The 25,493-nt window shown below is 41.1% G+C and overlaps 2 protein-coding genes across 4 annotated transcripts in view; one reads left to right on the forward strand and one right to left on the reverse strand.

The window, feature by feature from the left end:
- LOC110979894 (nucleoplasmin-like protein ANO39) overlaps positions 1 to 10,847 on the reverse strand; it is a 55,416-nt gene extending 44,569 nt beyond the window's left edge. For both annotated transcript variants that reach the window (XM_087144902.1, XM_022236049.2), the window contains exons 1-7: positions 10,688 to 10,847; positions 9,777 to 9,892; positions 8,155 to 8,277; positions 3,507 to 3,597; positions 2,595 to 2,743; positions 2,212 to 2,289; positions 1,240 to 1,307 (exon numbers count right to left, since the gene is read on the reverse strand). In XM_087144902.1, the coding sequence (XP_087001028.1) occupies positions 1,240 to 1,307; positions 2,212 to 2,289; positions 2,595 to 2,743; positions 3,507 to 3,597; positions 8,155 to 8,277; positions 9,777 to 9,892; positions 10,688 to 10,709 (647 nt within the window). In that variant the 5' untranslated portion in view covers positions 10,710 to 10,847. The remainder of the gene's footprint in view (positions 1 to 1,239; positions 1,308 to 2,211; positions 2,290 to 2,594; positions 2,744 to 3,506; positions 3,598 to 8,154; positions 8,278 to 9,776; positions 9,893 to 10,687) is intronic.
- A 1,441-nt stretch (positions 10,848 to 12,288) lies between these two features.
- On the forward strand, positions 12,289 to 25,381 carry LOC110979891 (catenin alpha-2-like). Of its 2 annotated transcripts, XM_087145005.1 has the most exons (21): positions 12,355 to 12,446; positions 13,610 to 13,740; positions 13,932 to 14,118; positions 14,233 to 14,399; positions 14,855 to 15,064; positions 15,382 to 15,558; positions 15,721 to 15,924; positions 16,046 to 16,126; positions 16,381 to 16,533; positions 16,764 to 16,856; positions 16,987 to 17,143; positions 17,561 to 17,761; positions 18,083 to 18,234; positions 18,480 to 18,543; positions 18,890 to 18,951; positions 19,724 to 19,905; positions 20,160 to 20,265; positions 20,406 to 20,540; positions 21,114 to 21,242; positions 21,540 to 21,569; positions 22,987 to 25,381. In XM_087145005.1, exons 2-21 carry the CDS (start codon positions 13,630 to 13,632, stop codon positions 23,146 to 23,148), a joined length of 2,763 nt encoding a protein of 920 aa, XP_087001131.1. In that variant the 5' UTR covers positions 12,355 to 12,446; positions 13,610 to 13,629; the 3' UTR covers positions 23,149 to 25,381. The 2 variants fall into 2 exon arrangements, with proteins under 2 accessions (XP_087001132.1, XP_087001131.1); XM_087145006.1 differs by lacking the exon at positions 21,540 to 21,569 and having other exon boundaries at positions 12,289 to 12,446; positions 13,608 to 13,740.
- The last annotated feature ends 112 nt before the right edge of the window (positions 25,382 to 25,493 follow it).

The following is a 25,493-nucleotide window of genomic DNA, read 5'->3' on the forward strand; positions in this document are numbered from 1 at the left end:
GGCCTTGTAACAAACAGGGAAAAATTTGGGGGAAAATGAAAAATCCATGAAACATTCGTCGGAAGGTTTTGCAAGTCGTGTTGGCCACAGCTTCCCTACAATTTGCAGCATATCTATTTGATGATAGGAGGAGATTCAAGTACTGCATGTATGACATTTTTTGACGTCAACGACATCAGACCACCACTAGAATGAAACGGAACACAATGGCAGACGGACGCAAGTTGTACACAGTGCATGCAACGACAGCACATGTACCGTGCATACACACACAGTGAACGTACAGTACATGTACATACACACAATGATCATACCGCTGGCCTGGGTCCCTATGTTTAATAATGATACCCCCTCCATTCAATGTTCTATTACCTGTGTATTTCCAGAGGGAGTAACAATGCAAAAGTGCATGCTATACACCTAAACTTGTGCAAGTCTTTCGCTTAGTTTTGCACCAAATATTGTAGTCTTTGTGTTACATATTGAAAGCATCGACAGTACGGAAATCCAGATAGTCTCACAGAAATTCTGGAAATCTGGAAAAATCCATACCCCTAAACAAAAGACCGTACTCGGAACAAAAGACCAGGCTGCTGGCCATTACCAACACTTTTTCCCTCTCAATAATGGAGATAATCCAGCCTTGTTTAGAAACAGTATACCATGGTTTGGGGTGTTTAGTTTGAGCAAATTACCACGGGGGACAAAAGCACTCCACCACCACAGCGATGAGCCACACAGCACTGCTGCACGTTAATCTGGCCCCTATTGAAAAGAGGTCAGCAGCGCACTGAGCCAGGTTCGCGAACAAAAGAAAGTTACATAAGACCGCACAAGCTGGGCTCTTTTTACAAGGCAGCAGGCCTCGCTGAAATACTTGGGCGTTAACAAATTTTGTCCGTCAGACTAGAGTAGCCACCAGACAGTCATTTGTGTGGGTGTAAACGTCCATTAATTGAAATGGACTTAAAGAATTTTGTAAACTGAAAATCTTGAAAATGTCCCGATTATGTGCATTGCATTTTACAAACTACCTAGCAGCAAGTGGTTAAGAACGGCACTGACTATAGTCTGATGTTACTCAACCTAGCAACCTTGTACACTGTCCCCCTGGTATCATGTGACTTTCAGCTTCCCCTCCATGTGTAGTGACTGGCTAATTCAAGTGCTATTTTTCCCACAAAGGCTAATTGTCCATTTTGCAGTCCCATCCCCAATTCAGGCTGAAGCCACACACACCTGTCGTCGTCATCTTCATCTTCATCTTCAAAATCCTCATCATCCTCGTCGTCTTCATCATCTTCTATCTGTAAGTGAATCCCGAGTCTTAAAATGGTCAGGTGAACAGACAAAGTGTACTGGAGTAAATGAAAACAACCTCTCCAGACCAAGTTGAATAACCTCAGTGTGGCAGTGACAAGAAGCAACCTACAGGATGTCAGCTAACCCCAGAGTTCAGTCAGTTAACATCTCCCTGGCACAAATCCATCCTTGGAAAAAGTCATGTCAAGGCAAATCTCCCTCAAACCCTAGTATTTGACAGATTAAGCAAAACCAAGCCACTGTTAACACATGAGGGCCTGACATCCAGACCTGGTTTAGATGCAAAGATGTGAATTGATTTATCCCGCAGTAGAGGGATTTGACCAGGCCAAAGAAGTAACCATTAGAAGTGTGTTAGAACTTACGGCCCAAATCCTGTACGTACTGCAGTGGCATCTGATATGATTTGATTGGTTTGGTAAGATCAAGGATTTGGTAGAGATTCCAATTGCAGGCATGTGAATAGGCATCAAGAAAAAAAAACCCTGAAAATAGTTTGTAACAAAATAGATCGGGGGAGACTGCTGCCACGCAGAGAGTCAAACTCTTACGGTGTGGGGGAAATATACACCGTCCCAAAGCAATGTGTGAATTAAACCACTGCCCGCGTCCTGGCAAAGCGATACATACGTCATGTTCCTTGGCTTTCCAACTCGGATTAGAAAAGCGCAAGATAAGATATTGTTTCAACGCAAAAATTTCATAGGGAATAAAGTGAAATTTTGAGTGGTCAACCAACATTTACCCTCTCACAACTCACCCCCTCCCCCAAATTTTATTCCATTTTTACACTGAACTCGAAGACCACAAATATGAAGGAAAAAAATATGGAATTGCGGTTGAACCGGAAAGATTCCCATGCCTGCAACTGGTATCTCTGGGTCCTACCTCAGCCATTTCAGCATTATCTTCATCTTCGTCTTCCTCATCCTCGTCTTTGCCAGTGTCTTTGTCTAATTTTGCCATCTGACTCAAAAAAAAAATAAATAAATACATGTAATATCTGTGGCTATGCAACAAACATTTTGACCCTACATAAAAAGCAGATTTTAATAGAAAGTCAAATTCCACTGTCTGTGATCACTGGGAATCACTCTAAATACCTCACCACCCTTTACCATTGAGACTTGCAAGATTTCTCTTGGCATGGCCACAGTCAACTCATGTTAGGCACTTCAAACAAGCTGCAATTATTTTTTTTTTGACCAACTGCTAAGAAATATCGATCTGTTTTTCTTCAGGTGGCCTTGGAGTGAAGTTACAACTCTCACCTTGGGTTTTTTGGCAGTGCCTTCTGACGTAGACAGCGGTCTCTTTTTGCTTTTAGCGGCAGGGAGTTCAGGTGATGCATTGATCTCCAAGTCATCGTCTTCTTCTTCCTCCTCCTCCAATTCCTCATCTCCTTCGTCTGCACTGATTTCTGGGGTTCAAGAAAAAAGGGCTTGCCAAGTAACAGGGTCACCGTTTGATCCCAAAAGGCCATGACGGGTGAGATTTGAGGAAACTGAAAAATCCAGACAAAATGTGCCTCCTTCCGTATGTCCCTCGATCCTCTATCTCAACAATTTATCGCACCACGTGTACCTGGAGTATTCGTGCTTGTTGATTTTTCCCATTATTTTCTGATCATATTCGTCTTCCCCTTTGCTGCCTCTTTTTTCACCCGACTTTCAAGCCAGAAAAACTTCTATGGATTTGTCAAGTGAGAGTACTCCACCACAATCACAACAATCGATGACTTAAAAGGAATAAAAAGCCATTTCTATCAGTCAAAGCGAACAACTGCAAAGAACATAAAATGGCACGTGAGATATTTTCCATAAATGTGGACAGTGCAGTGCATGACATGTGTACAGCTGTGTCGGTCGAGTCCTTACAGTTCAATACCACACGCCCTCACTGTTCAGCGGTATTCTGTTGCACTCCAGCAGGAGCAAGTAAAAGAGTGCACCATTAAAACCTCAACCAGCACAAGTCCTGTATTCACTTTTGTGCAAAATTTGGAAAAAACTACTTCTAACGTTAGTTCCAGCAATGCCATGCCAAATATAAAAATAAAAAAATCCTGGATACATTTTTCCAAAAATCCGGAAAAATCCAAACAAACCCCACCACTGCCATGAACAAAGGTTTGCCATCTGTCTGTGATTAGAATTCATCATGTTGTTGTGGTTGAGTGTTACCTATCATGTGCTGTCCACTCAGGTAGACAGGCCCAGAGCCTGATGTTAATGTGAAGGTGACAGGTGGCTGGACACCAATGTCTAGTGGACTCTGTGGAGGAAAGACCGCAAACAGATCAAGCAACCTGTCATGATGAAAGACTACAACGCATTTGCTTGATTTCATCAAAGTGTTCCAGCGTTATTCACTGAATGTTGTCAGCTTTGCAAAGTAGCATTTATGAAGGGATGGCTGGAGGTAGTCCCTAAATTCCATTTCTGGTGACTTACGTTTAAATCCAAAGCAAGCCAATCTCTGCTAAAGCAGACTGAGTTGTCAGTCCCTGAAAGGTATACGTACCGGACGTGGGGTCACAGCATGTCAATATTTTTTCGGGTAGGTTTAACTCTTGCCTAGAAAACTACTTAATTCCACCTTGTCATGTTTTTCTAATCCAATCGAAGTTCCCAAGGAAAAGTGCCAAACACTGATTGATCTACCCAGGGGAAACTCCAAGGCGTCGGCATGAAAAAGGAAGTCACAAATTATGAATACAAACATGGAAAGACTTGCATAACTCAAAGTGACTTTTCCTACTACAGATGTTAGTTTCAATCTGTAAGTAAATGCCAGGCGGTCCAGAAATTACGTACACCTGCCATACCTGAGAGATACCTAATGTCCTGTTACACACCAGTACATGTACATATAACACCAGGTAGATATGGATACAGATGCATGAATTACATGCTTAAGAGGGATTCAAGCTATCAATTTCAAATGCAAGTTTTTTTTCTTCAATGCATATTGTAAACCCCAAAACCAAAATGAAAGACGGGTGCTTACACGTACATCATCATAACTAAGCATAAATTGTTTGCCGACATCTCGAAAATATTTACCCCTGATCATCTGGCTTGATTTCTGACATGAGGAGCCTCAGGTGCCATTGAGGGAAAAAAGAATTACAAACTTTTTATCAACAAACACATGCAAGGCTGAGGGATCCAATTTATCCCTTGGCAAGCAAACACTGATTTTTTAGATAGGAATTTTACTTGCTTGTTACTACTCCGTGGAGGCTTTTTCTTGATCATTTAAAGTGTGATAGCTATGCAAAGGTGATGATTTGAGCTTAGCCAGCGGAAGACCAGAATTAATTTGAAATCCTTGCCGGCTGCTGGGACAGCGCCTCATGACGTAACCAGATTACGGTACACAACAGTTGGCAAAGTTCATTCCCAATTTCACGTTCAATGCATTTGTGGTAAATGTGTAATCCAAACAAGTTAAGAAGGCAGTAGGCAGTCATCATGTTGAACATCATGCTGAACACTGTCACAAGAGTATTGTGAACTATGTCACACGTGAACATACAACGTACATTAGGGGTGGGACATTTACATGTTGAAATGTTTCATATCAAACCTAAATTCCTGCCATTAACCCTAACCCCCTAGGAACCATTGAAATCCTGCATAACCTTGTTGGGTTCAGCATTTAATGTACATGTATTTCAAGACTTATATGACAAGCCAGAGGTTTACATGACCTTCTACAAGGGACTCGATAATCAATGTACATGAACAGCATAATGGAGCTTTGGTTAGAAATAACATGTTTTCTCGTTAGCCTTGAGTCAGAACAAGCAATGCAGTCAGTGTACTTTGGGTAACAGTAATATTCACCTCAGAGACACATTTTCTCCTGATTATTTTAATACCACCGGAGGGACCAATATCACCAAATCCAGACCAGTCCAACTCACACTTTTTCCATTACAGATCCGCTTTGGTTCTCAGGTGTAGTTACTTTGTGAGCAGTAACCATCCGTGAAATTACGCCCCGAAGGTCACACTTCTTATCTGGGGCAACGATCTTGAGAAGCCAGCTTACAGACATGCTGATGTTTACTTGCGTGGCAAGATATTTATGAAATTGGTAATACTTTGCCTTTGAGGGGTCCAACCAAAGTATCGGGAAGTATTATTCTAGTCAATCTTAGAATACAGTTTGTGCCAAAAAATGGTCTGGTAAACCCCCCATAAAAACTGAACCTTCAAACTTTTCTTCCATCGGGTCGAGTGCAAATAATTTTCCATTCTAAGTTTGGGCCATATGACAGCCAATGAGACTATTTAGTGATCAGATAAACAAACAGAAAATGACTGCTGCAGACTTCTCATAGATTCTGGAAGTTCCTTAGATCCCGACTATTGCCAAACTGGTCATACGTGTACATTTTACAAGCACAGTATTTGCCAAGAGTCTTTTGAAAATTCGTTAACGTGTCAAAGCTTTTCCCTCTTTGATATTTTTTTTAATTTGGTAAGCAAACACACACGCAATGATTCATTGCAGCGCTTTGGAAAGTGTTCATCATGACCAGGAAAAAGATATCCCTGATTATAACGTTTCCCTAAAAACATGACTTTTGACAGAATCTTCAAATATATCTCCATTTACCGGGGAAAGTAGTCAGTGTCTCATTAACCGTAACAGTCCCAAATCCTGTCATTTGGCTAAGATTTTACATACACCCTAGGGGGTTAGGGTTACTGGAAACATTTCTGGCAAATAAACTAGAATGACAGTTTCTCACGCAATTTGTGCCTGAGGAAATATAAATTAAATCTAAATTAACTCGCACACGGCAAGCCAAGATGACAAGATCCGCTAAGAACGGAAAAAAGCAGCTGGGTCTTTTTATGTAAATTAAATTACAAAACATGGACACATGACACGTTGAAGTTGGCAAACATAATCACATAACATTAAAAAAGGTAGGTTAATCACGGTATCCCTGACTGATCCATTTTTCACCTGATCCTCTTCCCCCTGGAGATAACCAACTAATCTACTACACCCTGCGCGAAACCATTTACAGATTCTGTTCCCCTTGCGCCAAGTACCGCTGGATATTAAAGGTTTGCATGTTCTCTGTCTCTCTCTCATGGATGGCGGAGACCGATTGTGATCCAAACACACCGGGTGATGGTAAATCTCATGGATGGACGTGCTGGGTACTCCTCACTGGCCCTGACCTCCAAAATGTGAACTTGAGTCCAGCTTCAGTCACTGAGCTCTGAGGTGTAATGTAATAACTGCTCCGTCTATGAGCTGGGCCCAATTTCATAATACCACTTGTTTACGTTATTTCTTCCCAAGTCACAACAGTGCCTCAGAATCTTGTATCCTGCACGGTTGTTCCTAGATCAGATACTTCAACTCCAGGGTCCTGTTTCAGTATGTCGATGTAGCGTAGTAGGGGATCAGCCTCTGTTCCTGTGATCGTGGTTTGGTGTATAGACTATCAACTTTGTGATGGGCTCACTCTTGTTCCAGTAGGGGTGACCAGTAAGACGCAGATTCTCCTCTTGCAAATTTTGTCAGTGAGTCGTGGGAGGTCTCTGCATAGTTCCTTGTTTGGGATAAGTTGTTTCCAATGGATGCTGCTTAGTTAGTTGATTGCAAGTTAGTAGATTGCTACTTGGCAGCTTTGCGTGCTAAGCAAAATGTCAGCTGGGAGCCATTCACAAGTAAGGCTGTGCCGAACGTCGGAATATTCTATCTATCACTAACTGTCCGAATATTATTTTCCGAATTTGAATATTCAAATGCAAATTCCATGAAAAGGGAGAATTTCTTTTGTTGTAAATGAGAAAATTTGCACTACGGAGGCTTGTTTCAAGCAGATTCAAATGAATAGCGACAGAAACCTTATCATGCAAAAAGTAAATTATTCATTAACCCTAACTGCCCAAAACCTGCCATACTCCAACAGCAGGTTTTGGCAGGTTTGGTACTGTACCTTAGGAACCTGCTGTTGAATTTTGTGAGACTTGGGATGAAAGGCCCAGGGAGATGGTGTTGGATTCTGTGTGAGTTGGGACACACAGGAGTCATTGTGTGCAGTGTCTGACTTGCTATACCAATTGTTGGACTATGCTTGATTTTGTCAGGTTTGGTACTGTTCAGTGCAAGTCATCCTATACTGCATAGACCCATCCATACCATATCACTCAAACTCCAATGGGCTCATTCTGTTGGAGTTTATCAGGTTTGGTACACCAGCCTGCATGTACAAGTACATAGACAAGTACATGAACCTGTTGGATTTTGTGAGGTTCAGTATGCTTTCTAGTGCAGGAGCCTAGGGGGTTAGGGTTAAAGATTTTAAAGGAATAGAAATTTTCAACAGGGCAAGAAGTATTGTTTGTCTCTTAAATCTTGCCAAATTGTGGCAGGAGATACTTCTAGATGTGAGAAGCTACTATAATGATAATAACATAACTGCGTGCGTTATTACAACTGATTTTGTATATGGTATGTTCATCAACAGTCTGCCAGTCAGTGTGACTAAATATTCAGATATTTCAGATATGAAGGTTGAATATTCAAATAGTGAATTATTCAAATTGACTCAGCCCTCTTCACTAGAGATGTAGAATACATGACATTTTGGCTGTTAATCCTAATTTTGCTAAGCCAATAGTTTCTTTCAGCAACTTGACCAGTTATAATAAGATTGGGCCTAATTTTGAGGCAAGTTGTTGAGTTAATCCTTCTGCTGGGTTCCTGTCAACGTAAAAACTTGAGAAGACAATTTTACAGGATTTGGCTCAGTGACTAAGGTTGTTGACTCGGGTAAAAGGTATTATAACTCACACTTTCATTGAGTCCAAGCTTCAGCGAGAAAAGAGGCTGTTTGACACTATCACCATCAAAATTGTCAGTTTCTATCTCAACCACATTCCTCTCTGCTTCCTCAGCGCCTGGTCCAAGGACTGCCTATAGATCATATAGACAAAAGAAAATCCAAGAATCTACTGGAATTAACAGTAATTACCAACCATTTCATATCCTTCATAGCTGAAATAAAGCCGTTAACCCTGACACTCCTCAGTCCTCCAACAGGTGAAGGATTGAGGAGGGTTAGGGTTAAATTACATCGGCAGCGTATCAATTATCAACTTGACGTAAAACCAGACCAAGGACACTGCAATTACTCTCTGCAAGCTTCACTCAGGGGTATCAATGAGATTACCCAATGGATCCACATTGTGCCTGATGTATACAATAAGAAAAGATTGCTGATTGGGGGCGCTCTTCAAGTTTCACGGTAACAAACCTGTACATGATACATTGTACAAAGCTGCACTGGATCATTTGACAGCAAGGAGACATACCTTCATATTATTTTACTTTCTGAACCTACACGCAGTGTTTATGATGTAAGGTCATTCCATGAGGTTGGGCACAATTTGTGACGGTGTCCTTGTTATATGCAGAACTGTTACCATCTGTCATGACCTTCAGAGTAGGTCATTTACTCTGTAAGAATAACACACCCCTCTGTATTCAGCTTTGCAAGATGTATAACAATGTCTATTTGGAATCCACATGCAGGGAAATAACTGTTCACTTTTACTGATCACATGTAACAATTGACACCATCACAAATTGTGCCCCAACTTCATGGAATGACCCAGTATCATCATCAGCACATATTGTAAGTCTGCTGAATTCGACCATATCCAACAACAGCTCATGCGCAACCCGTTGAAGAAGCCTTTTGCGAGTTAACTTTGACCCAAATCTGGTACACTGAGATCTTTTTGAAGATTCACGTGAACATAACAATTTGAATTCTCCTTAATAAAACCACTGTTGCTATACCTCGTGATTCGGGGCAAGCTTTTGCTTAGTTACATAAGAGATGCCTTGCAACAATACACCGTTCTCAATGGATAGGAACGGCACAAAGGAACCAGTCCATTCCAGAGATGGTGGTCGCTATGCAAAAGCTTGCCCTGAATCACAAGGTATAGCAACAGTGTCTTTAATCTGGGGAATTCAAATCGTTATGTTTATGTGCAGTCAGATAACTCAGTGCACCAGATTTTTATTCAATTTTAACTCCAAATGGCTTATTCGACAGACTATAACAGATAGCATAAAGTTTCATGCACTGTAGCTGGTCAGAGCCCAGCAACACTCCCCTCTTGACTTGTTCTGACATGTCTGATAGCCTGGCAATGATTGATGTCAGATTTTTTTCAGTTTACAATTTATTTACTTCAACACTGCCCATAATCGTCATGGTATTATGTACAGTATGTCTACATTACAAATGCAACATTGGCTGCAAAATTTTGATGAGGCTCATATATCTATAATTCAATGGATGAGGTGTGGATAAGGCAGAGAAAGAAGCCGCAAAGTTCTCCGTCTAGGGGTCAGCAACAGGCAGCTGGTTTCCACAGCAGTCAGATTGCTTTTTTTTTTACCTGCTTAAGGAAGAGAAAGTGTTGAATACCATCACCGTCCAGATTGTCAAAATCATCTTCATCCTCAAGGGAAGGATTCCACTTGATCTCCTTTTTTGAACCTGTCAATGAGTCTCCTGCACAGATTGTGATAAAATCAATCAAACTTCAAGATTGTTTAATAAGCCTAGGCCTAATTGGTCATTCTCCATGGCATGGAATGATGCTCAAGACAGCAAGAAGTCAATGTCTTCCTTCATGATGGTTACATATTACACATAGGTCTATGCTATAGATACACCCCAGGTTTAAAAGTGGGATGGGCGGCAGGTTGTTCTTTGGAGGAAGGTGCTGCAGGGGAAGGCCTAACATTACATTACACGGACATAGGGCCTAGTTTCCAAGTGACAAAAGTTGATAGTATCCCCCTCCCCGACCACTGCCACTCGAGACATGAGGGAACACCTTTAAAAATGTAACTTGTAAGGAAGGCCTAACAAAATCTGCATGGATGATGGCATTTCAGACACTCAAAATGTGATTGTTGAATGCAAATTCTTGCTAGGCCTAAGTAGTTAAATAAAAAAAAATGTGTGAACATAGCCATGATGGCCATGATAGCAAACACGGAAATTTAATATTAATAGGCCTAAGAGTAGGCCTAACACACAAAATGTATACGAAAAGGCAATATGTTGGCATCAATTCATGCCTAAGCAAGGTCAGGACATATAGTCATGATGGTGGTTGATCCATGAAGCAAGGAATTGATGGTCATGACATGCATGACGGTGGAATGCCTACTGCCACTGGTACTACTAATGTGGCAGCTCATGACATGGTTGTTGTTGGCCTCTCGGGCCGCCATGTCGGCCCTCAAGTCGTTTAAGTTAAAAAGAAACGCTTAAAAGTTATTTTAAGTATGTACTTACCCCAAAAGTATTCTTTGGACATTTTTGCCTTTTGTTTCAAATGAAAAATGGAAAAGTAACGCCACACGTGCACGGCACACAACCCGCCCTCGGTCCAAGATTAACACGTGTGTCAACTGTTATTTTCATTGCGACACACACAGTGCACGCACATGCATCCCAACACTGGTATCCGAAATGTCATTAGAAAGGCTGTGACAGAGTATCGGAGTACCAACTAAGATGTGACCATTCCCAAAATGAGTTTTACCCGACTAAAATTTGAGGGCACTGCGTCGGGATTGGCTGGATGGGACCGCGGAAATTCTAAGCAGTTTTGTGTTCGTTGGATTCCTTTATTTTCCAAGGATCGAAAGTTTGCCTCGACACAAACACGCTCTTAACTGTTATGTAGGAGACATTGATGATTGCAGATTACAGGGACGCCTTTAAAGTCATTGCCAAATTTGACCCAAAACGATTGACGTGTGATTTGATTGCTCGCTCCTTCCGCCGCCGGGCCCACAGTGTGGGGCAAGGGGGACTGTTCAGCATCGCAATGATTGGTGGGAGGCTGTGAGCGGAGTTTCAAAACTTTGTGTGTCTTGAAAAGTGTGTGTCTCCGCATGAAACGTTGTCTTTTATTCTTTGCAAAACTAAACAAATTTCTTCACATTTTTTCAACACATGGAAAAGGGGCCCTTTCTTCCATGAACAAACTGGTGAAATAGGAACTTCTTGTTTAGCAGTGCGTCACACACTGTCACAGCACTACCGGGTACTGACAGTTTGATGATACTCCAATTTTTTGCCTTAGGCTTAAGTCTAGGTTTTTATCTGATCATATAAAAAAGTCTAGTTCATACACGATTTGGGGTTGCCGTGTAGAATTATACAGGTAAAATAAAAGTGAAACGCTCTTCCAGTTAAATGGATGCTTTATCATGGCGCGCAAAGTCTAAATTAATTGAAGTGATGTTTTAGTGATGTTAGGAATATTTAAAGAAAGCTGTTTATTTCATTTTACCCCTTCCAAAAACGGTGCACATGCAAAAAACAAAAACAAAACAAAAACAAAAAACAAAACAACAACAAAATTTTTTAAAAAACACATGTAGTTTGCCTGTACGTACGGCCTCTCGCAAAATTTCAAGAGTGACATCATTGATTGCAAGCTCCATGGTGATATCTTCTGGGGCTTGCTCCTCCCAGCCAAAAATATGCTTGCGCGTTTGAGTTCAACTGATGTTATGACAGCCAGTTTGCCTCTTTTCCTTCCTCCACGGCTGGAAGGAACAACCTGTGCGCAAATCTGGTCAACGCATAAATAATTAATCTTATTAACTAATGAGTGTATTATGAAGTCATCAATTTTTGTGGAATTAGTCACTGTCACGTGACTCACGATTGTTGTTTGGCGTGGTTAGATTGGAATGTAGCAGTTGCCTTTTGCTCTTCAATTTGTAAAACCTACTCCCTCAGGATGTGAAATAGGAAACTTAAAATCTGTTTGTGTCTTTGGTTAAATCAATGTAATTTACTGTTCTGATATTCTAAAACATACAAAATGAAAGATAACTGCAGTTTACAATGTGAAAATTATCTGTGTTTTTGAATTAATGCTTAAAATTTTTGAGCATAAAAATACATACGTTTGCTGAGTGTAACAGCAAGCCGGAAGTTCACCTGGTGTTTGAGTACGAGAACAGTTTCTGATCGTACTGAGTAACACTGACAGTGAAGATAGACCATTGACGTATTGAAGTTGAAGGCGAAAAAGGTTTGATTTACACTTTGTCAAATAAAAATTACATGTTTGACGCGTGAAGAACATGGGTATATTTGATACTGGTTTTTATTAACTTGTTTTTTTGGGGGAAATGTGTCCAGCTTTACAGCGATATTTTGGGATTGCCCAATTCTCGGACATTATTTGTACACGTCCCGTCGTAGGCTTATTTGGTTCCTGTTATGCCTGTATGCTTGGGTCCTCGGCCTCGGAAGCTACCTTCATAAGCGTCTCGTCAGCGATTTGGCTTATTTCATACGTTTGTGCCGTTAAAACATATGTGTGCTATACATTCATCTTTCATGAATTTCTGACATAAGCCTACATCTCAAGGTATTAATTATTAATCACAACCAACTTTTATTGAATTGCGAAATATTTTATTTCAATTCCCGAAATTAGGGGTCCAAAACTTTAAAAGTCCAGGGTCCAGTTGTGCTGCATGATCTAACACCCATGACGGTACAATGTATGCATGTAGTCACGAGTCCCTTTTTTCATCACCTACTGTGAACACTAATCAGACTTGACAATACCTTTACATGTAGGTGGCAAAATACGGACCTGGCACAACACAGTCATGAACTTGACTGCAGTTAATAGTATGGGACTGGAGCTGCGTGTGATCTAGTTTCATAATATTAGACAAGATGTAGTTTGGTCCATGGTCCTGTGGAGAATGAGCTCCGTACATGGACATCACTTGATATCCTCTGCACAACCCCATGAGACTGCTCCAAAAATTCGAAGTATTTTCTGAGTGAATGTTTCAGTATTTTGCCTACTACATTTGACTATGTTAGAACATTGTAAATCACTGCTTGATGGTTTATATATCATTACATGGATACATCAGTGATATCTGTGCACAGAATTCTAACCGTCCTATGGTTCAGGACACTCAGGACCATCTCATTTTCAGTGTCCGTTGTAAGAAAAAGGGTAATAGAAAAACCTCCCAAGTTTCCTCCCTCAAACAGGTTCATGTATGAGAAATACTTGCTGGTACTTTGTAAAATAGCACAGCCTTCAGTGCATTTCCTGAGACAAATTGCCACATGCATAACTCTGAAGAAGGGCAACTGGACTGGGAGCTGAGTTGAGTCGAGTTGTGTTACATTCATGTGAGGTTCTTGTTTCAATCTTTTCCAGAGGACGATAGTAGGCATCCAGGATGACCACCAAAGGAAGCCCTATGGGCAGTCTGATCTTCAAATGGGATCCTAAGAATCTGGAGATCAGAACCTACTCAGTAGAGAAGACTTTGGAGCCACTGGTCATGCAGGTTAGTGTTGGCCTTATCAGAAGAAAGTGAACCCCCAAATTCTAAGGGGCTGAATTTAGGTTTGTGCGAAACAGATTTTTTGAGGACCTGATTGTTAGAAACAAGGAGGCTGGACATGTTGGCAGTAGCGCCATCTTGTAAAGTGATGTCTGTCGACGGCTGTGACTTAAGAAGCTGCATTTTTTTGACAGGTGACGACCCTGGTTAAGACCCAGCCGTCAAACAGAAAGAAAGGCCACTCAAAGAAGGCTCATGTCTTGGTAGCAGCTGTCGCAAAGGCAACAGAGGCCTTCATCCTCAAGGGAGAGGAGATTGCCAATGAGATACCAGAGATCCGTGAACAGATGCTGGAGACGGTGGCTGATGTCCGTGAAAAAGGTCAGTCAAAGGCAGGAGCGAGTTTGGTTACCAGACTGTTAGTTTTTAATTTTTAACAACAAATGTGTGGTAATAATCTTGTGTATCTGTATTTATATTGCATCGGTTACCTAGGTGATATCATGCATAAGGCCTCATCTGAGTTTGCCGATGACCCATGCTCCTCCATGAAGCGGGGAGCAATGACCCGTGCTGCTCGTAACCTCCTGTCGGCAGTGACCAGGCTCCTCATCATGGCCGACATGGTGGATGTCCACTTGCTGCTCAAGTCCCTGAAAGTTGTAAGTTGCACGACCAAACTGTCTGATGATAAAACAAGTTGACAAACTTTGAGCTGATTATACAGAAACCTGACTTGAGTGCCGACTATTATGAAGCAAATTTAGTCCCCTTTGGAGATTTTTTTTTGGGGGGGGGTTGCAATCACTTCCATCTCAATGGAACACTTATCAGTGAACCATTGGCACACTCCTCATATTTTACAATGTTGGGATATCCAACCAACCTTACAGGCTGCCACAGTAGCAGGATTATATGGTCCCGAATCTGTTGAAAACCTGCAAAACCTACGAGTAGATTTTGATAGATTGAGAGCAGATTCATGATGCATTAAGGCAGGCAGTAACCTTATACCGTGCAACTCACAGTGTAAGTTCAGTTTGTTATGCTTTTTTCTTTGTTCCAAAATCCTCAAGATATTAAGAAATCTTGCTTCATTCCTCCTCCTCCCTTCTAGGTTGAAGGCGATCTGGCCAAGATCATGAAATCTAACAACCCACAGGACCTAGCCTCCAGCTTCAAGACCTTCGGCAAGGACATGATGGAGTTCAACAAGCTACTTGCCAGACGACAGAACGACTTGAAGGACCCACGCCAGAGGGACGAGATGGCAGCGGCCAGAGCCGACCTGAAGAAACACAGCACCATGCTCCTCACAGCCTCCCAGGTGAGCCATGCAACTCTTAGAATAAGCAGTTGCTTGAGCACTTGTGTGGTGTTCTAAAGTGCTCAGCTTAGAATTCTACACTGGCATTTTTTTTTCAACCCAGTGTCTGATTCAGTTCTGCAGCACTGCTTACGTTTTTAGCATTTTGACTTCAGGCAGGATCCCCCGCTGCACAACAAACCTTGGCTAGAGTCGCATGGCGTGTGTTTCCACTTTTGGGTTAGTGTTAGATGGATAACCGGAGCATTAGGCATTCTTACATTTGACTGACCCCAGAAATACTTGAGACTTTCGTTTGTGGTATGTTTGTTGCACAGGCTTATCTTCGTCATCCTGACATCCCAGCTGCTCGCGAGAACCGCGATTTTGTTGTCAAGCAGCTAGAGGGTGCTATGAACACTATCTCCAATGTATCTCAAGCCCGCTCAGACCAGCCACTTCACGCCGACATTGAAGGAACTGGTGAGCTGATCGCCGCCTTGGATGACCTTGACGTAAGTCCTTTCAACTAACCATAGTAAAATGATTTATGTCTTCTGTCAGATCGTTTAAGCCTGTACCAACACTCGGAAATGAACCTTAACAGCAATGACCCCACTGGGTTACAGCATTGACTTTTTACTCTTGAATCATTCTTCTGTCTTTCCTGTATTCAGCGTAAGATCAAGATGAGCCCCTCTGAGTACAATGAGGTGCGGACTCGCCCGTCTCTTGAGGAGCAACTTGAGAGCATCATCAGTGGAGCTGCTCTTATGGCTGACTCATCCTGTACCCGAGACAACCACCGGGAGAGGATTGTAGCCGAGTGTAATGCTGTCAGACAGGCACTACAAGACTTGCTGTCAGAGTACATGGACTGTGTAAGTATGATTGAAAATCTGAGAAGCGTGGGATACTCTAAGTTGGAACGGCTTTGAAGAGATCTTTGTCAGATGTAGAAGGGTGTTTTGTTATTTTTTCCTTCAATTTCCTTCTTACTAGGCTGGTCGCAAAGATCGTAGTGACCCTCTAGATCAAGCCATCGATCACATGTGTAGCAAGACCAAGGACCTACGCAGACAGGTTGGTCAAAAGTTTTGTATCCAAACTTTCAGTTTTATGTTGATAGTAAAGAGTTTAAGCCAGGCTTTTAAGCTTAGCAAACAAACTTGAAGTGATATTCTTCTTGAGTTGCTAAATATTTCAAATTTTGCCTTCTAAATGTAATCTTCTCAAAACCCCAGTGTCTTATGACTAATCTCTCCAAGTATGTGCCGTTAACAGAAGTGCAAGCAGTTTTGTGTGGCTATTTTACCAGTTGAACTGTTTCTCCACAGTTGCGGAAGGCAGTTGGCGACCATGTCTCTGACACCTTCTTGGAGACCAACATGCCCCTGTTGGTACTCATCGAGTCGGCTAAGAGCGGCAACGAGAGGGAGACTGAACACTACGCTGGCGTCTTCAGAGAGCACGCTCAGAAACTGGTGGAGGTACAATCAATTTAAACATAGTGAACTGCTACAGTAGGTCACACAAGCGTTTACCGCATGACAGTCAAGAGGAGAAAAAGAAATCCACGTACTCCAGAAATTTTTACCCAGCAACAGAACATTTCTCTATGGCAAAAGGAAGGATTAAATCTCAATTTCTAAAGTAAAGGCTGTGAAGAATTTCCAAGTTTCTTGCCAACAAGACCAATATCTCATGTTCACTTTGAAAGGTTGCTCACCTGGCCTGTTCCATGTCTAACAACGAAGAAGGTGTCAAGATGGTACGGATGGCGGTGGCACAGATTGAGACCCTCTGCCCGCAGGTAAGATCAGAAAAGTCAACAGCATAGGGTTGAAATCTTCACAAGGTCCACACATTTTAATATCCAGTATGGTAGCATTCAAGTTTCCTCCTTAAATTTGAAGGGTCGTTTTTATGTTTGTTTCACCCAGGTGATTAATGCTGCTCGCACATTGGCAGCTCGTCCACGAAGTCAGGTTGCCTTAGAGAACATGGATGTCTTCAAGGATCAATGGGAGACACAGGTCAAGTTGTTGACTGAGGCTGTGGATGACATTACAACTATTGATGACTTCTTGGCCGTGTCAGGTCAGTAAAGTGCCCGCAGATGGCCCATCCTTTAAAATTTGTAATACAAGAAAGCAATTTCACATAACTCTCAATTCTGTATTTATTTCCTTCTGGGTCGATAGTTTGCATGCACAGATACAGAAGTAAATTTGGTTGTTTGGCACAATTTAATCAAAAAGAATTGATGTGTGGAGCTTATCGACAATATTTCATAGGCTCTGTACAGAGGAGTGAGAAAAGTGTTTTTATTGCTTTCTTGTACGTTTGGTAACCGCCATGTTTAGCTTTACAGTTAAGAGTTCACTACCAATGCCATTTCAGCCTGGAAATATTTACATACAATTTCTCATAACTGCAGCGATCATAACCCTTAATTATATTTACATACAATTTCTTATAACTACAGCGATCATAACCCTTAATTCCGTTTCACAGAGGGTCACATCCTGGAGGATGTCAACAAAGCCGTCATGGCCTTACAGATGGCTGACGTGGACAGTCTGGATCGTACAGGTGGGGCAATCAGGGGGCGTGCTGCTCGCATCTGTGCCGTGGTCGACGCTGAGATGCAGAACTATGAACCGGGCCTGTACACTGATAAGGTCAAGGAGGCTATTATTGTGCTGCAGGATCAAGGTTTGTTAGTTAGTCTGCTTGTTTGTTTGCAAACAGTTTTCCACAGTTTGTACTTGTAGAAACTAAGATCAATTTTTATTTAATCATTGCTTGGTTGCTGTTTGTGAGTAGAGTTACTGGAATGTTTGGATCTCTTCAATCATTCCTAGTTCACTCCCAATCTTTGGCTTGATTCCATAATCCAAAATTCAGCGTGATTCAACCTGACTTTATTGAAATGTAAATGTTCTTGTGCAACCAGAGTGTGACTCGGCATAGAGCTATATTTTGCTGAAAGTAGCACTTTTCTTTAATGACAGCTGATTTTCTTTATTGCCGTAGTTATGCCTCACTTTACGGCTCGAGTTGAGGGTGCAGTGTCTGCCCTCAACTCTAACAATCCTCAAGATGTTGATGAGAACGAGTTCATTGACGCCTCCCGAATGGTGTATGACGGCGTCAGAGATGTGAGAAGAGCAGTGCTAATGAACAGGGTAAGGCAGCCATCTTGGTGCGGTCCCCTGAAAACAAAACATGGATTCATATGTGGTCAACCATCACACATGAGTTCCAGACTGTTGGAGGGAACACTGGCCAATGAATTAACTGGACTAGATCATACTCATTCATGAGTAGAGGAGAATGAAATAACCACTCGGGAAGTGCATGAATCACTTTAATAACATTTGTGTTAAATATTTGGTGTTGGTTAAGTTGTTTTCTTTTCCTTTTCACATAGTCTCTGGAGGAATTGGAGACAGACACAGAATATGAAGAAGAAGAATATGATGCCAAGAGCAAATGTGAGAAGTTCTTAATAACGACTTCCGTCAAATCAATTGTTATTATCACAAAACCCTTCTAGATAAAGGTGAATTACTGAGTGGTGGCCCAGTTGAAGTTTATCCAAGAGAATGGATCAAAGGTCACCATTTTCTAGATGATTAAGGGCTTGACCTGAGCAGTATTGGAGACAGTATGGGTAACTTATTTTCAAGCACTTTGAGAATTTTACCCTATAGCATAAGTAGAACGATATCAGACCTTCAGTATATTCAAAGGGTGTCTTCTTACAGCAAAATTAACGTTGTTAGTTCATTTTGACTGCAGTACAACTTTCTAATTTCCTGTCTCTGTTTCTTGTCACAGCGAGCTACAAGACTGAGATGACGGAAGAAGACATCGATGTAGCTGAGGGGGTCACATCTAGGGTGAGCCATGGGGGTGGGGTGGGCTTGCATTCATGGGTTCAAGGTTGATTACTAGATCATTCATACTCCCAGATGTGAAGTGTTGATGCAATCCACTGTACAATGATATTTCTCGTAATCTTTTTGCATGCAAAAAGTTTGGAGGAGAATAAAACTCCTTCATGAATTTATTTTTAATTACACAGCATTTCAGAACAGCAAGAAATTGGTGAATTTTTTGGAAGCCAAGCCAAACTCTTGCTTCAAATTTGGTCTAGCTCACATCCCACAAAATGCAGCATTTGTATTTGCAGAGACATGTTAGTTGTTAACATGTTGCGCATGGTAAGAAGGCATTATTTCGTTTGATTAGATTTGGTAATCATCGTAACAAACCAGTGATGGGTGAGCATTTTGTCTGAATGTACCCATCTTCTCATTTGTGTCCTGCCTTTTGGGTGTTCCCCACTCACCTTCCTTACCCCCCCTTGGGTATTTCCTGCACCCTATTCACCTTCCTTATCCCCCCTTTTGGGTGCTCCCTGCACCCCATTCTCCCTCTTTACCCCCTATTTTGGGTGTTGCCCACACCCCACTTAGCTTCCTTATCCCCCTTTGGGTGTTCCCCGCACCCCACTTAGCTTCCTTATCCCCCTTTGGGTGTTCCCCGCACCCCACTTAGCTTCCTTATCCCCCTTTGGGTGTTCCCCGCACCCCACTCACCTTCATTATCCCCCCTTTTGGGCGTTCCCCGCACCCCACTCATCTTCCTTATCCCCCTTCCTTTCCTCAGGCCATGATGCGCGAGCTCCCGGAGGTGGAGAAGCAGAAGATCATTGAGCAGGTGGAGCTGTTCCGCATAGAGAAGGAGAAGCTGGACATGGAGATGGCCAAGTGGGACGACACGGGCAACGACATCATCATCCTAGCCAAGCAGATGTGCATGATCATGATGGAGATGACCGACTTCACTCGGTAATAGTTCTTCCTGATGTCTGGCCCAACATTGGCCAACTTGGCAAGAACTTGAAGCCTTGTTTTGAAATCAAGATTTCCAGACACTGAGAACTGAAGGATTCATTTCTACCGTGTACCCCTAAAGTGTCATAATGCCCTTAACCGTTTCGGAGAATCCACATATGATATCAGAAATTTTCCCATATGAACTTTGATTTTGTAGACTGATGCCTGTGTTGATGTTAACTTGTGCATTTTTTTTCCTGCCACAGTGGACGTGGACCACTCAAGACTACTATGCATGTCATCAACGCAGCCAAGAAGATTGCCGAAGCTGGTTCCAAGCTGGACAAGTTGGCCAGAACTATTGCTGATATGGTGAGACTTACGTCTTTCCCGGGGCGGCCCTGTTTACACCCAAGTATTCGTCCAACATCCCCAGGAAAACCTGTTGTTTAAGTTTAAGAACTTGTGGAAGATGTTTGTGTGAAAGAGTTTGACTTTCTTTGTGGTCACAGTGCCCGGACTCGTCCTCCAAGAGTGACCTGCTTGCCTACCTGCAGCGCATCGCCCTCTATTGTCATCAGCTGAACATCACCAGTAAGGTCAAGGCTGAGGTGCAGAACATCAGTGGCGAATTGGTGCTCTCTGGGGTATGTTATCCTTATCAATATGTCATAACCCATTGTCACCATCAATGGGAGGCTAACAGCCAGTCTTGATCAGGGCAGATTCCAGTCTCATTTATTCGACCACATAGCACTACAAATTACATCCATGCCTCAACTAGTTCACTGAGTCTTGCTTGAACCCTCTGAAGTGGATCAGATTTTGAGTCTGTACCTGGTTGCGTGGTTTCCCTGTTCAGTTTATTCTGTGAGCTTTCCGTCCACTTGATATAAAGGGAATTACATATGCTACTTGCTTCTACCCTCAACTACACTGACACTTTGATTTTTCAACACCTGTGCTATTCTGAGTGATTCAGATTTATACTTCAAAATATTGTTGGATCTGGTATATGGATCTGGAAATGTTAAGGTAGAGTGTGTATTACCGCAAGAGAAATCCTATTCCTATTTTGGGAGCTTGCCAACCCAGTTTTTGGCAATTCATCGGTAGTGCACAAGTACAGTATTTGGCAAGTCCGGGGTTCATATCTGACAGGAATCGATATCTTTTGTCCATATTATTATTAATTGGTACGTTTTGTCCTACCATTTCAGTTGGACAGCGCTACATCCCTGATCCAAGCAGCAAAGAATCTCATGGGATCTGTGGTACTGACAGTCAAGGCGTCTTACGTAGCCTCCACCAAATACTCACGACTGATGAAGAATACTGACGCTGTCAATGTAAGTCACTTCATGAATATTCATATATCCATCACCAGTAACCATTGAATATTCATGTGGTGAGCATTTATTGTGCATATGGTTAGGAAGATTCTTCTGGATGTTGGAGATGTTGTCAGATTACTTTTCATTTGGAGAAGAAGAGTGTTACAGGGCTTTTCCATTACTTTAGTGATAAACAATTATTTGGAATAATGAATATAAATTTGGCTTCTACAGCTGAATTTTGAAAGAAAAAGAAATAGGATGAGTAGAGATTGATCTTTGTTTCCTGTGTGGCTTTGTAACTCTCACCAGAAAGCACTTGAAGAATTAACTGGAGGAGTGGTAGGTTGGCGTCATTTTGAATGAAATGATGGGGGTCTGGTCGTAGAGTTGCTAAGCTCAGAAATGTACAATGGGCAAGAGCCAGGTTACCAGCCAAAACTTTTATGCAATGCATATTCCTGTTGACTGGCTCTCAGCCGCGTGTTGTCTTAGCGGCTCTATAGTGTCAGGCCTTGTGCACCGTTTGTTACAATTCAAAGGTCTAGCATATGATTTGAATCATTATGTTACCAAACTTGATCTTTAGTTGAAAGCAACAGCTGTTTGGTTTTGGTATTTTCATTTGTTAATTTATGAAAAAGAATGTTAGCCATTAGTAAATTGCATGTACATGTACTAACAGTTAAGATTAATCATACGTCTTAAAGGGACTGCAGATTTTCAATCAGCACCTTGCCAAAAGAGGACCTATTTTTGTTGTGACCAATTCATTTTATGTAGTTACAGTCAGTGAAAGGTTTAGTTTTCACAGTCCAACATTCTACACTGCCTGCATCATCGGTAGAGTTCCTTCAGTCATTGTATCTGCCACCCAGACTCGACCGGCCTTTCTTCATTTTGGCTTTTTCCCTAGGATGCTAATCTTAAATCTAGCCTGGGTAATGCATTTACTTCTACGGTAGAACAGAGTGATTTCTTTCAAACCAGTAGAGATGAATTGGTATCAGAGATGTCCGTGTGGTTTGCATAGACCAGTCGGCCCAGGAGAAGTAGATATTTATTGGTGGTTGGATGATGCATTGCATCGAGCATCCAATTCAACCCAATAATCTTTTTGTTTTCCTGACACCTGATTGCCGGGCAGTTTGCACAAGATGTACAAGGTTTCTGGCTTTGTACCTGTATTCAGAAAACTCCTTTATTCCTCAGATGTACTGGGGATCAGATTATGTTTTATTGGATTCCTTATTTAACTAAGGTTTGGTCACAGTTTTCATTCTGAAGACTTGGCTCATGTTTGCTTCAGTAAAAAATATTTCTTTGAAATTTTGATAAACCCAAATTTCGCAAACTCTTTTCTTTGGAACCTTACTAAGTAGACTTAAAATGCATCAACCATATTATTTTACTTTAAAACTAAAGTGACCCAGATTTCTTTTTCTTTAACACTTTGCCGAACTATTTTGATTTAGCAGTTTTTTAAAAGGCATTAACATTATGGCATTGAAGATTAAGACGTTGGATATTCAAATGCCAGGTTCTAAATATCTTTTTTAAAGGAATGTCATTAAAAATTTCATTGTACATCTAAGTGGTTGAAAAGTAATCATATTTTCAACGGATGTACTTTGCAATGTGTTTCTGCATCTGGATCGCATCTGTGTGCACTCTTTATCTGCATAGAGGCAGACTCTCAGACCTCATCCCGATTGCAATTATTCACTTCCATATCGGATTTATTTTTCCCCCAACCCAGTCTCCGGTTGTCTCTTGGAAGATGAAGCCACCAGAGAAGAAGCCCCTGGTGCGTCGCGAGATCCCGGAGGAAACCCAGGTCAAAGTTCGCAAGGGCCAGAAAAAGCAACACATCAACCCTGTACAGGAGCTCAGCATCTTCAAGGAGAAGGACACCTTCTAAAAATCACCAAGGTGACGCAACACAGATACCAGGATGTGAACACACACTAATGTAATGGATCGTGAATTTAATTGTTCAGGGCGTATCAGACAGCATCAAGAAGAAAAGCAAATTTTTCAGTAATAAATTTCACAACTGAGACAGCAAAAGAAAAAAGTTAGCTATGATATGAAAAATGCATAAGTAATTAAGGATGAAGGTAACAAAATTCATTATGCAAATATTATGCAAATATGGTTGCACTGACTAAATGCTTATGAAGAAAATGACTGTAAACTAGTGAAAGCCAGTTCAAAGTTTAAGCTGAAATGTTTTAGGGTTATTGTTTAAGAAGACGCATAACTCACAAAGTGTGCTGGATTTGTTTAAATAGGAGTGAAGGGTTCCAAAAGCTCATTGTTAATCATTTGACAAAACATCCTTGCAGTTTCTGCGGCTAAACTATGAGAAAGAACTTAATGATCAGAAAGTTTTGACATGCCAACATCAGTTCCTAGAATTATGAAATAAGTAGAATTTTTCTTGTAATGCATCAAGTAGTAGAATTGATGGTTTCTCTGGTTTTAATAAGTGCAGCTTTCTTTTTATTGGACATTTATTCCTAGGTACCAAAACCATAGCAGAAGCATTTATATTTATGCATTGTAAAAACGTTTTGTTTCCAAAAACAAAAGAAGGCAAGAAATAAACTTATTACACCAGCCTACCTTGTAAAGTGAATTAGAGCTTAATTTGGAGGCTCCATAAAAATTTAATCACCAGTTGAAATCAAAGATTTTTTAACCAGTTAAGTATGCCTGTTGCCTTTTCAACTTGAGAGTTTTAGTTTCACACGAGCTTTTTGTCACATTTAGTGCAAAGCAATCGGTAGTGAAGTTTTTTAAGAGGGAATGGCACAACAAAAAGTTGCTAGCTTCGAGGTTTAACTATCAAAATAGGAATAAGGTAAAATTTGATAACAGCGTATAATAAGTGGCTGGCATAGAAAGGAATATTTACAGCGCTCCTTTAAAAGAACAGTACATGTACCGTGAAAAATAAGATTTTTTGTATATAGAGAGAAATTTTCAAGCTTTGCGAAGGGTGAATAGTTTCATTATGGAACGCAAAAAACGTAGAATGTTTTTTAGTGTACATACCAAAATTGCATTTTTAAAGTACTCTTTGGAAAAGACTGAGATGAGATAAGGAAAGCAGGTGGTTGTAATTTGCATTGTATTCTTAAGTTTGTTTATTCATTTTGGCTAAATCTGTTTTCAAGCTTGTTTCATAAAGTAAATTTGTCATATTCTAGTTAGCATTTTATCTGTTTTCAGATTTTAAGGGACTGCTGCACAATCAGACACTTGAAGAGTTAATTTAAATTTTGCAAAATAGCTCTTTGCAGTTAATCCTAATTTTCTGAAAGCTTTGAGCACAAATCTTTACCACAATGCCATTTTTTTCCTGAAGATTCTACATTACAGTACATGCAGTCTTGTCTATCGATTTTTAAATAGCTTGTTTTTAAAGGCACATTTTCAAAGAATTCAGAGTTCTGTTAACTTTAAGGTTGTTATTGCTATTTAATTAGTGAGCCAGTTTGTGTTCAAACTTGCTTTCCCAAAAGTACTCCTAAGCAGTACTAGCTTGTGACCTGCGCGCCTAGAAAATGGAGTTAAACCCCATTCCATGCCAAAGAAAGTGTACTCTTTTATTCGTTTGGGGAGCCTGTTATAAATAAAGTTATTGCTAGTTAAATTCACTCTCTGTGCCTTCTTATACTAGAATGCAGTAAAGGCAAGCTCTGGTTTAAAGAATGTTGATCAGATAGAGTCATTTAGTCATGATAAAGTTGAGCACGTGTAGGTACGTGCCATCAGAGCTCACCTGCCAGCTAACATGAAAGCCCACATGAAATCAATGAAGTAACCAACCCTTTTTACTGGAAATGAGAAATGGTGTTGGACGAGTAAAAAATACTGTGAACTTTGATGGAGTTAAAGGAGATGACTCAACTGAATTCGAACCTAAACTACTTTCTTTGAAGTTGTTAATTACAAACTGTATGAAGAGCTGATCAGTGGACATTTGAGTACTTGTGCAAAACAATTCACCAACACAGAGTATCACACATCGATTTAAGAACTGGTTCTGTGCCCCTTTTATTGAGTGTAGTACGTTTGTAGAATGCCAAAGAAACTGCAGATTTGTCACATTTCAAAATAAAGTTCAGCGTATCGCTTGAAAGCAATGTGCAGTGTGTCTTGCTGGTTCTTTTTTGTTGTATGTTACTTGTTTGCTTTTTGTTTTCACTTTTGTCAAAGTGTCTCCATTTTTTGCCTTATTCTTTACATGGTTTCTTG

This window comes from Acanthaster planci, linkage group LG13 (assembly GCF_054643075.1).
Source record: "Acanthaster planci isolate LZ-2023a linkage group LG13, COTS_SCS, whole genome shotgun sequence".
NCBI lineage: Eukaryota > Metazoa > Echinodermata > Asteroidea > Valvatida > Acanthasteridae > Acanthaster > Acanthaster planci.